Below are 16,157 nucleotides of genomic sequence, written 5' to 3'. Positions count from 1 at the left end.
ATAGATGAGAATGCATTGTTTGTTTTTAATACTATGCACTTATAATAAAACAATACATTTTATAATACATGGCTATGGTTTAGTATATTGCACATTAGGCTTTAGGATGACATGGTACTTATTATTTACTTGCCAGACATTAAAATATCTGCCATTATTCTTACAGAAAAAAATCCTTTTCTATGACAAATGCCACAAATCATCATCTGATTGAGTCCGTGTGATGAGTTATTGGGCCCCTCTTGTCTGTTGTAATACAAATTGGTTAAAATGAAGTAAACGTAGTGTATCATGATGTGTAAAAGATTTGTCATCATCAGTGTTTTCTGCTAATGGTGAGGGGTTAAAGTAACCTGTGGGTTCCCTGCAGTGTAGTGGAGGCAGATGAAGCTCCTGCTCCTCCTCCTCCGCCCCTAAAACAGTTGTGTGATGTGCACACTGTTCAGTTCCCTGTGCAGCACACACATGCAGTAAGTCAGCCTTGTACTGTATGAGAGCTGGAGCCTGTGTGGAGCTTCCCTGACCATCCCCTCCTGGCATCTTCCCATTCATATTCCTCAATACTTCTCTTTGAATTGCCCGCTCCTGTGGCCAGCGATCTCCAGCTCTGGTGTCCCTCCATGCCAGCCCTAGACAATGCCTGATCTGTGCAGGTTCATCCACAGGAGCATGCAATTGTGGAATGGAGTGTACAGCAAGAGGGACTCCTAGTTTGCCATCAGGACCCTTGGATGGATGGAGCATTGGTGCGCCTTGGTATACAGCTCATGATTGATCAGGACACTTGTATGATACAAGCATTGCACACAGGACAAAGCTTATCTCCAGGTAATGGGCAGCAAGGTTTCCTGTGACAGGTACCTTGTCTGAACTGAATGCACACCCCTCATCACATACTTCTTTCAATCAAGGGCAAAGGACACTGACCTGGACCACCAGCTCCTAATTTCCAAGCAACCATTAGGATTAATCAAGTAGCAGAACACAGACAGGTAAGACATCCTTCATGATGCATGTGATTTACCTTCATGATAAGCCATGCTGCTCCAGCACAGGGTTAACAATGAGGTGCTATTCAAGTGTTCCAGGCTCACATCTCCATCCTATGATTTTCTCTAACCTGTTGTCATAGTGGAAGCAAGCAGCTACACTGTGCTGCACTGAGAGCCTATGTAGTGTTTTTTTTTCTTTTTAATTAGGAAATGTGTTTTTTGGCTTCCAGTAGATAGGTTGTTAGAAGTGTCTAGAAATTTAGATTTCATAATTTACCTCTCTACAAGCTGCAGAATATTCAAGTATGGACCTGTTCATCAGTGTGGTTATGGAGCAGGCTTCAGACTCTGTGTCTCAAGCAGCAGCCTCTAATCATGGACTGGAAAAACTGTAAGCATTTTAGTATTACTTGCTCCTCTTTTCCACCCCAGATTGCTAGAGGGACCAATCTGCTCTTCATCCAGCTACTCATTAGGTGCATTGAAGGCTGAACCCTATGGGAAGCCTGGGAAGTATGTTACACTCCAGGATTTAGGAAGTCTAAATTGATTTTCATTTTTCTTTTCTGTTATCTCAGATGTCACATAATAAAGGCTTAGCCCAGTCATGCAGCAGACATTGATGAATGGGGGGCTTCTTGAGGGTAGCATGTTTTTATTTTTCTGCAAAATTCATTCATTGTCTTAATGCTGTAGTCAGAGGAATATGGAGGGATCAGCACATTTCCTATATAAAGTGACAGTCTGTTGATGGACTATGGGTCTGGAGGGTTGTTTGACAGTTTATTAGAACTGCCCCCCAAGAGCAATATCCAACTGAAACATTTAATTAGTGGCAAGATCTCTGTTGACAATTTAACCCATATTTGGCATGCATAAGAAAAAAAAGGGTTAATGGGCTGCAGTGTTTTCAGCTTTGGTACTGTGTACATGTCCGACAAGGCATGGATGAATGGACAGTGCCATCTCTTTGTGATGTTATCAGGTATGTTACCCAGGCAGGTGGTGCCTCATTTGTTGAATCCTGACAAACCCTGTGATGCAGAGCTGTTTGTGTGCAAATTGTGGTGATTAAACTCCGCTCACATCCTGTGCTAGAGTTGGATGGTCTCTGAGTAAATGTACATGTGCTAAGCAGTATGGCTGGAAGGACTCATGTTCAGCAGTTGAGGTATATATACAGTAATGGTGTGAAATGAGCCATGGTTAATATCCTATTTCAATAAATGAAGAAAATCATCAGCTTTCTAGTGCCAACCAGCGATATATATTTGCTAAATGTATCATCAAATAGAATATAGTAATTAGCTTAAGTCGTTAAGTTGTCAAAATGCCCAGACACTAATATAATGCAATCATAATTTTATTCGTACATTTTAAATCATCATCATTTTTTTTTAAATAATCAACAATGGGTTACATTAAATTGTAAACTTGGTTTACCAATAGGTCCAATCACCTAACTAAAACAATTAACAAGCATATGTACCAGTTACACAGCGAGGCTAGAGCATTCAGCTTCTCTAGTGATTTTTTTCATTGTTTTCTTAAAACATAACTATTCTCCAGCAAGTTGGAACATTTTGCCAACAAATCCCAAATGTACTACTACTATGTTGCAAAATTTTAAAACCTTGACTAGGAACTTGGAATCATTCCTTGCGCCAAGAACTTGGAATTTAACGTCCCCCCAAAATAACACACGAGCTGATGGGCCAATTTTGACAAGAAACCAATTAACCTATTAAATTTTGGAATGTTGGAAGGAAAAAAAAAACACTGGAAGGCTGACAATGAATTAGGAGAACATGCAAACACACTCATACAAATAATGTCATTGGATTGATTTAAACCCAGGAGCAAGGGCTGGAAGGCAACATCTATGTGCCCCCTGCTAGTTCACCAGTTATCCCATTCTGTCCTAGGCTTACAATAACCAGCTAGTTCAAGTGATTCATAAAAAACATACCAACACAACTACATAGTAGTAGTAAGCAGGGCTTGTACTAAAAATAGTATGTTTCATGGTGCAACATCTTTTTACTTAGAAATAATAGGTAGTGATCTGGCTGCCATGAAGGCATTGGTAATATTTATTAAGTTTTCTGTTCATTTACTAGTTTAGCAATGTTTGGTGCTGGAACAACTTACGGGTGTATTTCATTTAGTAAGCTGTTGCTCTACAAAAGGTTTGTCTGTTAGTAGCTGTGCTGTTTTTTTTTCTGTTTAGGAAGGTGAAGAATCAGCCAAGGAAAGATCTATTCAGTATTTTACACTACATATACTGACACCACAGGTTTATTTGAATTCTCATTGTAAGGGGTCTCCGGCATGACAGTGGGATTGTTGCAGCATGCATCCAGGCAAAAGCTGTTTTCAGATGATAATAATTTCCAGTAGCTGCTGACCCAGGCCAAGTTCCAACTTGCTTCCTGTAGGTATAAAAACTACATATCTCAGTGCCAATCTATTGAGGCATCAGTGCTGTTACTCATGCTCCGTGTTGCTTCTGCTAGGAGCCAAAGATGAGTCATTACATTTGGGCACAGTGGCATACTGATTAAGATGCAGCTTTTTCATGATGAAAACTTTGATCGGAGAATAGTGATGTAGCTCTTCAAAAAAAAACACAGGTTTCTTGGTGAGGCAGACAAAGACTTAAGAATCCTTGAAACCTTGGATATTGAAGACTTCAGGTTGAATGCGTCATGTCTGGATGACATTGACAGTTACTCTTAAAAGCTGAATGCTATTTTTAAATGGAAATATCTAACAGAGAGTTAATTAAAACTATTATACACCACCCCAGCATTACTCAGTGGCTGAGCTCTGGGCAGATGTAAAGAAAACCTAGTTATGTATTTATTAATATTATTTTAAATGAAGCTCAAATAAACACTGGAATTTCACTTGCTTCTCTTCATTTCTCTGACTGGAAGTGAAGGCTGCAGTATTTGGGATTATTTAGATGGGATGCAGTGCAAGGAACCTGCTGATAGAAGGAGAATGCAGAGTTATGATTGCATTGCCATTGATCCTTCTCTGTCCAGTTAGAGGGTGGGAGGTGAACTGATCTGTGCAGTTAAAAAATTCAGATCAACTGTTCTGTTGGCAGGAGATTCGGCTGGACAGAAAGACCCCTATGCCTATATGCCAACTGTGTATTTGATATACCTTTAAAGCTAAACTGTAGCGGTGCCTTCTGTCATGTGCAGTTGTGCAGGCTCCTCTCCTGTAGTTAACTTGTTTGCTTTGATTGCAAAGTGTGCATTACTATCCTTGACTTGCCTTTAATTCATTCATTCCTTAAATGGCGGTTCCTTCAGTTATCGATGCTTAGCATCAAATGTAGGAAATACCTAGGACATTCTGCATAGGGCACAGTGTTGTTATGTATTCAGGAAGCTACGTACAGCACCTTGCTGCCCCTTCATATGGCCTTGGTCTGCCTGAAATGCAAAGAAAAACACAGAGATCTGATGATGTGGTTGTTATACATAAAATAATGTATGCAATGAAAACAGAAAGAATTTATTTAAACATATTAAGATCATGGTAATAGGCGGGTAAATCAGAAACAAGGGAAGGCAAAGCACAATAAATGGCAGCTTTAAGCACTTCACAATGTAGTATGAATCATTTTCTTATGGTATATGGCATTCATTATTTGTTTTTACTCTGCTTTAGGTTTCATAAGCCAGTTCCATTGCATTGTTCTGAATTTAAAACTTAAATGTACACTTGAGATATATATATATATATATATATATATATATATATAAGAGAGAGAGAGATGAGAGGTAATTACACATGAATAGTCATTACTATAACTACACATGTATGACTAAATGATTACAACCCACATACTTAGGCACCCATTTCATCTAGTAGAAATGATTTCATCTTTAGAAAAGAACAATTCTATATCCCTGACTGTAACTTATGTATTGTCAGTGTGAAATGACCTCCAGTGTCCTTCCAGGAGCTCCATGGGGTTTATTTTTGAACACTTACATTTTTATAACTCAGTAAGCTGTATCCACTTCACTTATATCATTTCTAGGTGAATTTCCTATATGGTTAAACTTCTGTGTCCATGAATTGGTATTCTATGTGACATTGGAAGACTTGGCAAATACTGTATATGTCTAATATTGTGATGTGTTAAAATGCTTGCATCCTCTATTTGTATTCTGGTTTCCAGCAAAGCACCTCTTTTACAGGGAAAATTGGTAATGCATTCAGAATGCACTGCACTATTGTAGCACTTGAAAAACGCAGAGATGATAATGTACTTGTTTTGTGAACTGTATGAACCCACTGGTTTGAGGCCTCAGATATTTAAACACCTTTTTTTTGCTAGGATCATAGACAATTGCATGAGAAGCAGTTGTTTCCCAACCAGTAGCTAACATTTTTAAAGCTGAACCCCAGCTATATCTAAAGACTCACCTTGTGGTCATCCCCCACCCCCACCTAATGCAAGGACTAATTTTATGTGAAAAAGGTAAGCCAAGGGCCCATATACATTCTAGAGATCAGAGAAAAGTACTGGCTGCCAGGGGAGTGAGGAGCAAGAATACTGGTTCATTTTATTCATCATTAAGCCAAAGTGAGATTTTGATGGTTGTAGTGGGAGAGGCACAGGTGTACGAATACCAAAATTAAAAATATTGCATCTTACCATTTCTTAGATGTGGGGATATTTCTCATTTTGCTCCCAGTATTTTCATCTGGTTATCTTTCCACTATCACACTTTCTGTCCTGGAGTGCATATCCATCAATGCAGAAGCATTCACTAGTGGGTCTGTTTGTAAAACAGTAAATCTGACATTGCCTAAAACATTAATAACTGCCATTAAAACACATGGACCTGGAAGATTCCCATGAGGGAACGCCTGATTTCCTGTTAAACAAATAGAGCCATCGGTGTTTCTCCTGATCTTGACTACAAAGCAAACACTGCAGTTCTAGAAAGAGCAACAAGGTATTTTTTGTACTTCCTGAAAAAGGTCTTTGCAAAATGAAAACTAATACACGCACTACTGCTTGCAATTACACTGGTAAACACACATTGAAATTTAAAGTAAACTGTAGCAATGAACTTCTTTTGTTTGCTCCCTTTTGGTCTCCTTTAAAATAGTTGTGGTAAGTACAAAAATATATTAGTTTATAGATACTACTAGAGCTGGTAACTTCCGGATATGAGCTGACAACTCAGTGAATTAGCTGCACTGAAAGCCTTAGCTAGGTACACACTTGTAACAATTATCGTTAGAAAACGTACGATTACGACCAATCAACGATTATGCACAATTATATTTGAACGATCGTATTTTGCACAATTCTGTACATGCTGTAACGATACGATCGTTAAATATAAGCCACTATAAGTGTACACACACTGGATTTGATCGTTCAAACGATGCAGGGATTGACATGTAGTCCTTGTTCGTCTGCGTCATTGGTCATTCGTTGGTCACTTTTTTTTGTGAACGATTTTCGGCTGATCGGTCATTCTTTTCCAACGATAATTATTGGAAGTGTGTACGCAGCTTTATAGGGTTCTTATCATCCCTACCACGAGAGCCTTACTTACTTTAATTATGTAAATGACAGAATACCTTCCACTACCTTAAGGAGATAATTAGCAAACAGCCTTTGATGACAATGTTGCTCCTTTAGAGGTTTGAAAAGGTATTTAGTGTGCACAACATAGATTTATATCCTTCATGGCTATTTAGAATTACATTTATTGAAAGTTTTTTTCCTGAAGTTCAGCTTTAATCAATTACACTTTGTTCATCAATTTTGTTGTCAAAGTTTGTAGGTGAAACATTTGCAGTGGAGTATATACATACATGCAGACCAGTGGTGGGGTTTAATAGGACCCTTGTGGGTTGTTGCTTAGGGCCCTGTCTCCAGGTGATGGCCAGGAAGAATCTGAAAAAGCATTAGCCTTGTTTTATGGCAAGGCAACTTTACTTTTGCAATTCTCAGAATTCCTTTTAGATAACTGAATGTTCCATCACAATGTGTTTGTTTTCCTGTACCTGGTAGCATTGTTTAATAATATCAGCCATTATGTCAGACACAAGGCCCAGATGCCCATGTCGATTTGCTTTTCTACATAACCTCAATAAACTGTCAAAGGGCAAGAGACCCAAAATGCAATTCATCTACTGCTTGTGCAGACTGTTTTGTATTGGTTACACTTTGTAAAGGAAGCAACTGGGCCAACTGTCAGCAAAATCCTTAGTTATAGTATGCATTTCCATAATGAGTTTTAAGACCATGTAGGACTTTAGTGTATATGCATGCAGGTTGTCTCCCACTTCATCAATCACACCCAGCCTAAACATACGGCTGTGGTGGGTGTAATACAATGTCTTTGTTAATGTTCGGGAAGTAGACTTTATCTAGCATGTGTTTTATATTTCTATGTATAACAAAAAGGGCATACACCAAAACCAAATGAACATGTCTAACATCGTGTAGAATCACCATAGAATCAGGACAAATGTGCTCCCTAATATATTTCATATATACAGCAGTAATTAAAACTAAAATATTTATTGTAGCAAGCTGCCAGATACTGAAAGGTGTATATCTCCTTTAATGGTTTGCTATGTATAGACAGAAGCGTAAACACCACAATTATAATTGTATTTCAGTTCTGATATGGCTTTTAGGTCTGTGATATGTAATGATATATGTGAATGGCAATGTTCTATAAATATTAATGAACATATTCATTATATTGCTCTGCTGGATCAATATGAATTTTGTCACCTTCTATAGGTGATAAAATGATGTAGTTGGTTACATGTAACAGTCATTGATTTTTTGCTTGCCCTTTGCTTTCAGTCTCAGTTTCAGCCTTTGTTGTAAAGGATAAAGGTTGTATTTATCATACTGTCTCTTATAAGCCAATGTTTGTAGGGCAGTTTATTGGGGATGGACTGCACCAAAGCTACAAATTTGATAATGTTTTCCTATTTGTTTTCCTCTCCTGGCTTCCTATGTCTATTTGGCTATTGGAGAATTTGTATAGAGATGCTGAAAAGTCAAAATCATGGAATTGTCTTTCCTTTGGACTGTATAGTAAATAGCAGCCGTAAGAGGAGGTTTGGACCTGCTTTATGATCAAGCAATCCCACATGGACCTCCACAATTACCACCTTGCCACCGCTCACTCACAGAACCAGCATTAAAAAGAATCAACATGTGCACATTGGGCAGCATTGAACCCAAAGGCAGCAGTTCCCAGGCATGGGGAAACGATAAACACAAGCCAACTTCACTGCAAGTGTGATCATAACCTTAATGTGCAAATAGTGTTCATGCTAGTAGCATGATGTTTAAATACAGCCCTGTTACAAATAAATTAACAAGCAGAAACTTTAGGGGCTAAGTAATTATTCATAATGACAGATATTTTAATCAGTTGCTGTTTGCCGGGTTAATGGCTGTATTGATTAAAACAGTGCTGTCAGTCTGACACTGTAAACATGCTTTCAGGAAAAGAAAGCAAAGGAATAAGTTCATCGGTCTACTTGATACTTGGTCATTTAGCAAGTAGTAGGGACCTGAAATACCGGAATTGTGACAAGCCACCATGTTGAGATGTCGGGCAGGGTTGCCTGGACCTTTTCACAGGCTCACCATGAATTCACATGGACAGGTATGAGAGTTCACCTTTTACCTGTTGTGTTTAATCCTCTGCCAAGAGCTCTGGTTTTCTTAATACAAGTGGAAGCCATAATGGGTTTCTGGCATTGCTTCCCAGTTTCTTATCTTAGACCAGAACTACATGACCATAAATAGGCTTGTAAAAAACCCATTTGCGTTTGACAACGGTAATACCATGAAACACCCTTCTGCACTTCCACGTGAGCCCGGGATAGAGGGGCTAGCTTTGATGGCCTGGGCCCTGGGCTCATAGGACATGGGGTAAATGGCACTGCACTTTGTTGAACCTGGAAGGGAAATGGTGCTGGATTTCTGTGTGGGTACATCTGTAGGACATAGGTGAGGGAGATGAATACAGTAGCTGGTGGAGATGTTTTTTATTTTACCTGTCTGCAGGGGGAACCAGTTCTTCTTTATTGCCCAATACGGAATAGGGCTTTAAATCTATATTATTGTGTAAAAAGACACACACACACACACACACACAACAGGCTGATAAAATAGGGCAGTGAAACAATCAATACTGATATGCAGCCAGTTATATTTTAGCTAACAGAAGTCAGATGGATGAAATATGAATACTATGAAAACTGCTCATTGCTTTTCTAAGTAAGCCTGGATATGTGTGCAATAACTAATAGTTTCCAACACGCTGATATAGTTCATTACATCCAGCTGCTTTACTTTAGGTTATATGTTCAAAGTAATCTTCTTTTCCTATTTAATTTAATTCACTGTGACTTGATTCCGAATCAGAGCTCATCCCTACTAGTTTATTCAAAATCATTAAAGGTTTCTACTTTTTGTTCCTTTTTTTTTTTTCTAAGGATGACATTTGAAGGTCATTTTAAAAGTGTTCAGTGAGCAGACCAGTCTCACTGGTTATTACATTTTGTGTCTGGAGTTATTTAGTTTCTTTATTTTTACCACTGGTTGTGAATTTGTTTTTCCTATAGGTTATGGCTTAGGTCTGTTAAAAATATAAAAGAAACATTCAGCAAAGTACTATTCACAGTTATATGGTTATTTTACAGCATCATTTCAGAAAATAACTTGTTTATAGGTTCCATGAAGTCACTCACTCTGGTTACTGTATGTCACTCATATTACTGCTGTCAGTGATTAGCAGGATTCTGATATAACATAGCTCTCATCGACACTGATTTTAAAGCAAAGTAGTCACAGACAAAATTGTTCTGGTTGTCCGATTTATAAGATGAGTTCATTGGCTAATTAGAAACTTTACATCTTTACAATAGAAAGCTATACTGGTAAAATGCATTTAAAATTATTTAAATGATATACACTTATATGAAAATATAGTCCCTGACCCTTGTTTTGAGATGTGGCTTAGAGGTGGTAGCTTCATTGGATTTTTAATGTTATTTTTCGTTGCCATCCTACAAATAACACACCAATATCTTCCCGTGCTTTACTGGGTATGAATACTCATTCTACTCTATCTTTAGAGGGAGCCATGGATGCCACCATGAAATTCAAATATGTCTACCTTTGTTCATTTCTTTTACTTTGGGGATGATGGATTAGTGGTTTATACAAATAGGTTAACATTGTTTTTTGTCTCTGGATTAGCTCACAGGAAGGTATAAGAACAATACATTTCTAGTACAATCAACAGGATTTTGTGTACTTATTGAAAATGTTTTGAGACTGAGAAAAAAAGTCATACAGCTACCATTGGTAAGCTGTAAAACTACATGGGTTCTTGGGTTTATCCTAAGAAGGACTAATTGTGGAGTTATATATTTTACACCACACTGTTTTTTTACCTATTACATGCCAGCAGAAAACATTTGCTGTTACCATCTTTCAGTTGGCAATATAGACAATTTGGGGGAACATTGACTTTGATATTTATTTATTGTCATACAAAAAAGTCTATGGCTCATGTAAGCTTTTTAGAATGTACTACAAATCATATGTTTTGATAAATCATTAAAACAAAGTACAATAGGCCTATTTCACCTATTGTGAAATAATATTATACAGGTAAATAATTAAAAATAAAGTAAAAAATAATTAAAATGTACAAACCATGAAATCATAAAATACTTATACAGCATAGAGGGGAGAAAACATTCACATCTCTGAAGTTTAGAGCTTCCTCAATATGTAGTGTATATCTAATGTGTAATGCATTTACTGTAGTTGTTTGCACAGTAAATATTAGATAGATGCAATGTGATCTTTTTCTTCACATTTTTTATGGTATTCTCTGAATGAAGATCATTTGTTGTGAACCTTCCAAGAAACTGGTTCCATTATTTTGCCATACATGAGTCTACATATGTGAAACACCTTTCTGAGCTGCACTTAGCTCACACAACCAGAACCAATTTATAAAAGCAGTCAGAAGAAAAGGGTATTGTCAGTAGTTACCAGCTGGATACCAGCTTTCATTGTAACATGTACCCTAGGTGGTTGAGACCGTTTTCATTTTTTTTACGATTAACAATAAAAAACATAATAAAAGGTTTCAAAATCAACAGAATATCACCACAAAATTGTTGGGAAAGGTGAGAGTACCTCTTTTTTTTGGATGTATTCAGCAGATACTCACATGTGGATGTACTTCACAATTATTTTAAAGGTCATGCGAATGTCTAAAAATCAGATTGAAAAAAAAGTTGCTAAATTTACTATGAATTTGTAATTAGAAGGAAATTCAAAAGATGTTCACAATTCACAATTCTGTCTTTCAACCTTGATGGGTTACTTGCAAGGGCACTGTTAAAGTTGAGCTGTAGACCAAACTTTTGGTGGTAAACAGCTAAAATCGTTAGGATTTTTTTATTCCTTTTTGAACCTATAGGGGATATTTACCTTTGGCCACCAGAACAGGAGGTGAAACGAAATGACCCAATGAAGACAACTGTCTTGGTAAAAGTTGCCAAAGAGGAACCTTGTTACGCCTTGTTACAGGATTGTATGTGATGGAAATCTCTCACCATGAGGATGCTCATGGACTTGGATTTGGGGGACTCAGTTGGAAACCTTGGGACACAGATGTTTTGTTTGGTTAAATATTAGTTTTAATTCTACATCCGTTATCAAGGGTGTGTAAGCAAGTAGAGTATAAGCAAGTTACAGTAATTAAAATGAAATAAGAAAAACATCTACATAGAAGCTGAATAGGCAAGCAATCACTGATGAAAACAGTGGCTACATCAACATACAGGCATACTGTCAGGAGACACTCTTCGGGACGACAATCCCAGGCATTTGTCCCACTGCAGTAGAGCGCACTCGGCCTATTCAACCTGGCTACGGCGCTCACAGCAGCAGAGGAGTTCTAGGATTTAGTGCTTTGCGGGTGGCAGCATCCTTGTTTCCCCTTGGCTGTGTTCTCCTGCACTGAGACTGCATACCTTAGGGGGCTTTAGAGCTGTGCTGCAATTGACTAGCAGAATGGTTCCTGAGCTGCCATTGGCTGCTGGGACTTTATAGCCTCTCTGCTCCTAGTCCCTAGTGCCTATTGTAGTGTATATCTGGGCTAATCTGTGCTGGAGGGATTCTTGTGTGATTTCCTGTTGCTAAACATTGCCTGTTCCCTGACTCATCGTTTGTACTCAGCCTGGACCGACCTCTGCCTGTGACCCCGATTCTGTCTGTGCCTTCTCATTCTGTACTTTATTTAGTGGACTGATCGCTCAAGTATGACTTTGGCTTTGTACACTGGATTACCTGGTAGTACTTGTACTGCTTATCTGTAGGCTCCTGGTCTGCTGGCAGCCCATCCCCAGACACCATCATTTGCCCACTCCTGAGGACAACCGTGTGCTGGGAGACGCAACCAGTCTCCGGAGGCTAAGCGGGGACTTACTAATAGTGAAAACTTCGGCGTTAGATTGGGGGACTTGCGACTAGTGAATACTGGTGGTGACCAGGGCCTTACACATTCCCAAGCAAACATTACTAAACCATACTTCTAACAATAATTTACACAATCCATTGTTATTCAACTTTATTATTAATGCTTGCTTGATCAGGTAATTTCTGCTTTTCCTTCGTTGTCCTTTCTTCTGTATGTTCTTCATGTGTGTCTTCTTCATTGTCCCACCAGGTTTACCTATCTCCCACATCCTGTTACATCTGGGACTGGCCTTTACCAGTTAGTTTACATCAATAAACCGAGCTGACTCTAAACTGTTACTAAACCTTAACTCCAAATAAATTATTTTTCATCTTAGCTAAAAAAAAAAATCACCTACAAGTGACCATAGCAACACAATGAAGAACAGCGACAGGCCAGATACAACATAAGGTAAGCAGTGCAATGACTGGCAACAGAATGGTTGGGTAACCTGTAGATGTAGAAGCCTAGCCAGCCTCTCATTGTGCATAGCCACCGTACCCTATCCAACACTCCAACCTATAAACTCCTAAAACAGGACAAAATATTAGCTTTTTATACCACTTATACTATTGACACTAAGGCAGTTTTTCCTCCCACTAAAGTCTCCTTCCACGCTACTCTCTCCCTTCTACGCTACCCTCTCCCTTTCTCACATTCTCTCTCTTTCCTCTCCCTTTTTTGCCCACTCTCTCACCTGATTCGACCTTCCTACCCTTCCCTCCTCCTCTTCCCCAATTCCAACCTACCTCCTTTTTCCTCTCATAGACGTGTTCACTGTTGGCCCCATATTTTACTTTTAGTTTTCTACACTGCTGTAACCATTGTTGCTGTTTTGATGTGCTGCATATTGAGCAATTGGTACCCAATTTCTTGTGCTGTATACTCCACACACCCCTATTGCCCTTACTGTCTTGTTCATTTACAATAGACTTGCTTACAGTCTTACTGGAGACAGACTTCCTGTGCTTCTCTATACCAGGAGATTTAAAATGTAAATTAGGGAAATATTCTTATTCCCCTATCTTGAGGTTTCCAGGAAGGGGAGAGCAACGAGTTTATACTTCCTTTTTACTATACATACCAGGCCATCTGCCTTTCCTCACTTTTGTCCATATTTAATGTAAGAGGTGTCCATATGTTTAAATACTGGGTATCTTCCTCTCACCCAATATGTTAAACGGGATGTGGGAGTTATTGGGGGCTTATGGTGGAATCTTGAACCCCTTCTATGAAGCGGTGACCTGACTTTCTGGGAAATGATTACAGAGGTACAATGTTTACCCTTATCTATTCAAAAAAGGAATTCATGTAAATAACCACAGAACTTCTTTTAATGGACCAAAATGACACATTGACATAAAAATATAGTTTGTATGTGTCCCCAAATGTAAATCACACTGCCCAGCAATTTAAATCCATCATCGCACATGATGAATAGACGATCATTAATGTTTACCTGTTACAAACAAAATAACAGATTCCCAGTTTTGAAATTCTGCATTAGCATAGAAATATATTTCTGATGCAAAATTACAACTTAATTGGGTCACTCATCTCTAATGGTTGTAATATGTTTTGTGTACCTTAGCTAAACTCCTCTGATCATCAGAAGTTACGCTTTGTTATGATTTGTTATGAACACCTATTAACTACATAGAATAACTAAATTTATACAATATTATATTTACAATTAAACACTTTTTCAGGAGTAAATATACCTTAGTTTTAGTCATTCTACCCAGGAGCCATACAACAAGTTTCTACCTCTCTTATAATTTTGCTTTACCATTCCAAACTTGCTAAGTAATTTTATCCTGTTGCCTGCATTCAAGGTCAGAAGTAATGCAAATAGTGCAAAAGTAATTTCATTCACATGCCTAACTAGCATAGTTTCTTCTCTTTGATTGGCGTGTGTCTACCATGCTATATTTATCATTTGATTCATTCCACTATGCAGCTCAAATCAATTAGATTTATCTAGCATAGTGTGAATTTGCTTTAGCATTTCATGTAATTATATTACTTAATTTGCATATGTTAACATATAAATAAGGAAACATCTCATTTTATGTAGAACGGCAGTATTTAATATATCAGTCATTATGATGTCCATATACAAGGCAATTTGTTACTTTCAATCAGCTTTCAACCACAAACAGTTTCTGGCCCATCGTGACCAAACAATAAAAACTGAGGGCCAGAAATTGATTAAAATGTAATTTCAATTAACATTGAGGTGTTTTTTGATCAGTTTTGTTCCTTTTCATTTGGCTTCTGGAAATTAGGAAATGGTTGCAGATGAACATGCAGGAAAAGCTGGGTACTGCTTCCTTCCATCTGTTCACAAGTAAGTCTGAGTAGAAAAATATTTAATGATAATTACTTAATGTGTGGTAGCTATAAGTACATGAAATACCCAAAAGTGACTCACTGTCCCATGTACAGGTCTAGGAGTGAATGCGACAAATAATTTACAATGCTACTGTAATCTTCAGTATCATCAGCGAGCAGTACGGTACTATTGGAATGACGTGTGGCAATGGTTATGTCAGCTCTACCTTGCTTTTCAATACTAATTCTTTGTGTAAATTATAAGAATAAGTATTATTGATTGTAAAATGCAGTTTATTGGGCTGGTTTTCCTGGTAATGGCACACAGAATTACTTTGCTTTGATGCACATGTATTAATAATGGTGAAAGTGATAGCAGCAGTGAAATGTCCACATTTTTAAACCATTAATACTATTCCATTTTTTACTTTGTTAGATTTTACAACATTTCACATTTCCATATGCACTAATCTGAAACGCACATTCAATTACAATGTCTGCCCTGAAGCAGTGTGTTGTGCTCTGATTAAGTACAGCCATGTGTCTAATCAGTAAAGCATTGTAACGTTAGAGCTGCATCGTCATCTCTGTGATGTTTAAATAATTTTTCCTCATTTCTTAAAACTTAAAATAGAGGAAGAATCCCCACAAACACCAAAGAAAAAAAAATCATACAAGTTCTAAACACTTTTTTTTTTATTAATGAACTATAGTAAGATCTACAGAGTAAATGTCTGCATTTTAAGAAACAAACAAGAAAACAGTTAAGTCAATATTGTTTTTTTTTTTTTTGAACGTGTGGATTATTGTCAAAGCATAAACGTATTTATGGTTTTTACAACTATGTTAATTTAGTTATTCCAGATATCATGCTCTGCAAGTTCTAGAGCCCTCTAAGGCATCATATAAGCAGATTCTCTGCCATTTTAGGGCTCAATCAATAATCTATTGAAAGTATGAAAACAAGCCACAATCCTGTGATATTCTGTCCTTTTGATCATGGGATGGGGTTGGAAGAACAACAGAACAAATGGAAGCTTCCAATTGGATTCATAATCACAAAACAGCTTACTTTCATTTGATTATTCCAACAGATCCAAAATTTCCACATCTGAATGGAAATTGGCTCCCATTGAACTCATTTAAGTTTCAGGTTTTTAACACATGAAACACATCAGATTGGAAATAGTTTTTTTTTACACTTTAGATCAAGATATGGATCCATGTCCAGTGAGAAAACAGGACTCTTTTCTTTACATTTGCA

General features: G+C 37.7%; 1 protein-coding gene across 2 annotated transcripts in view; it reads left to right on the top strand.

Moving 5' to 3' along the window:
* Positions 1–443: 443 nt before the first annotated feature.
* The window catches only part of CALN1 (calneuron 1), a 139,401-nt gene continuing 123,687 nt past the window's right edge, over positions 444–16,157 (top strand). Inside the window, exon 1 of one of the 2 annotated variants that reach the window (XM_072415952.1) lies at positions 444–992. Coding sequence is in view for 1 of the 2 variants with exons in the window: in XM_072415943.1 (XP_072272044.1) it covers positions 1,298–1,383 (86 nt within the window). In the remaining variant the exon portion in view is untranslated. Of the gene's footprint in view, positions 993–1,221; positions 1,384–16,157 lie in introns of those variants that run through there. The other variant, XM_072415943.1, reaches the window with a different exon arrangement.

The sequence above is a fragment of the Pyxicephalus adspersus genome, chromosome 1 (genome assembly GCF_032062135.1).
Source record: "Pyxicephalus adspersus chromosome 1, UCB_Pads_2.0, whole genome shotgun sequence".
Classification (NCBI taxonomy): Eukaryota; Metazoa; Chordata; class Amphibia; order Anura; family Pyxicephalidae; genus Pyxicephalus; species Pyxicephalus adspersus.
Note: the sequence above shows the minus strand (reverse complement) of the source record. Positions and strands in the feature narration are given on the sequence as shown.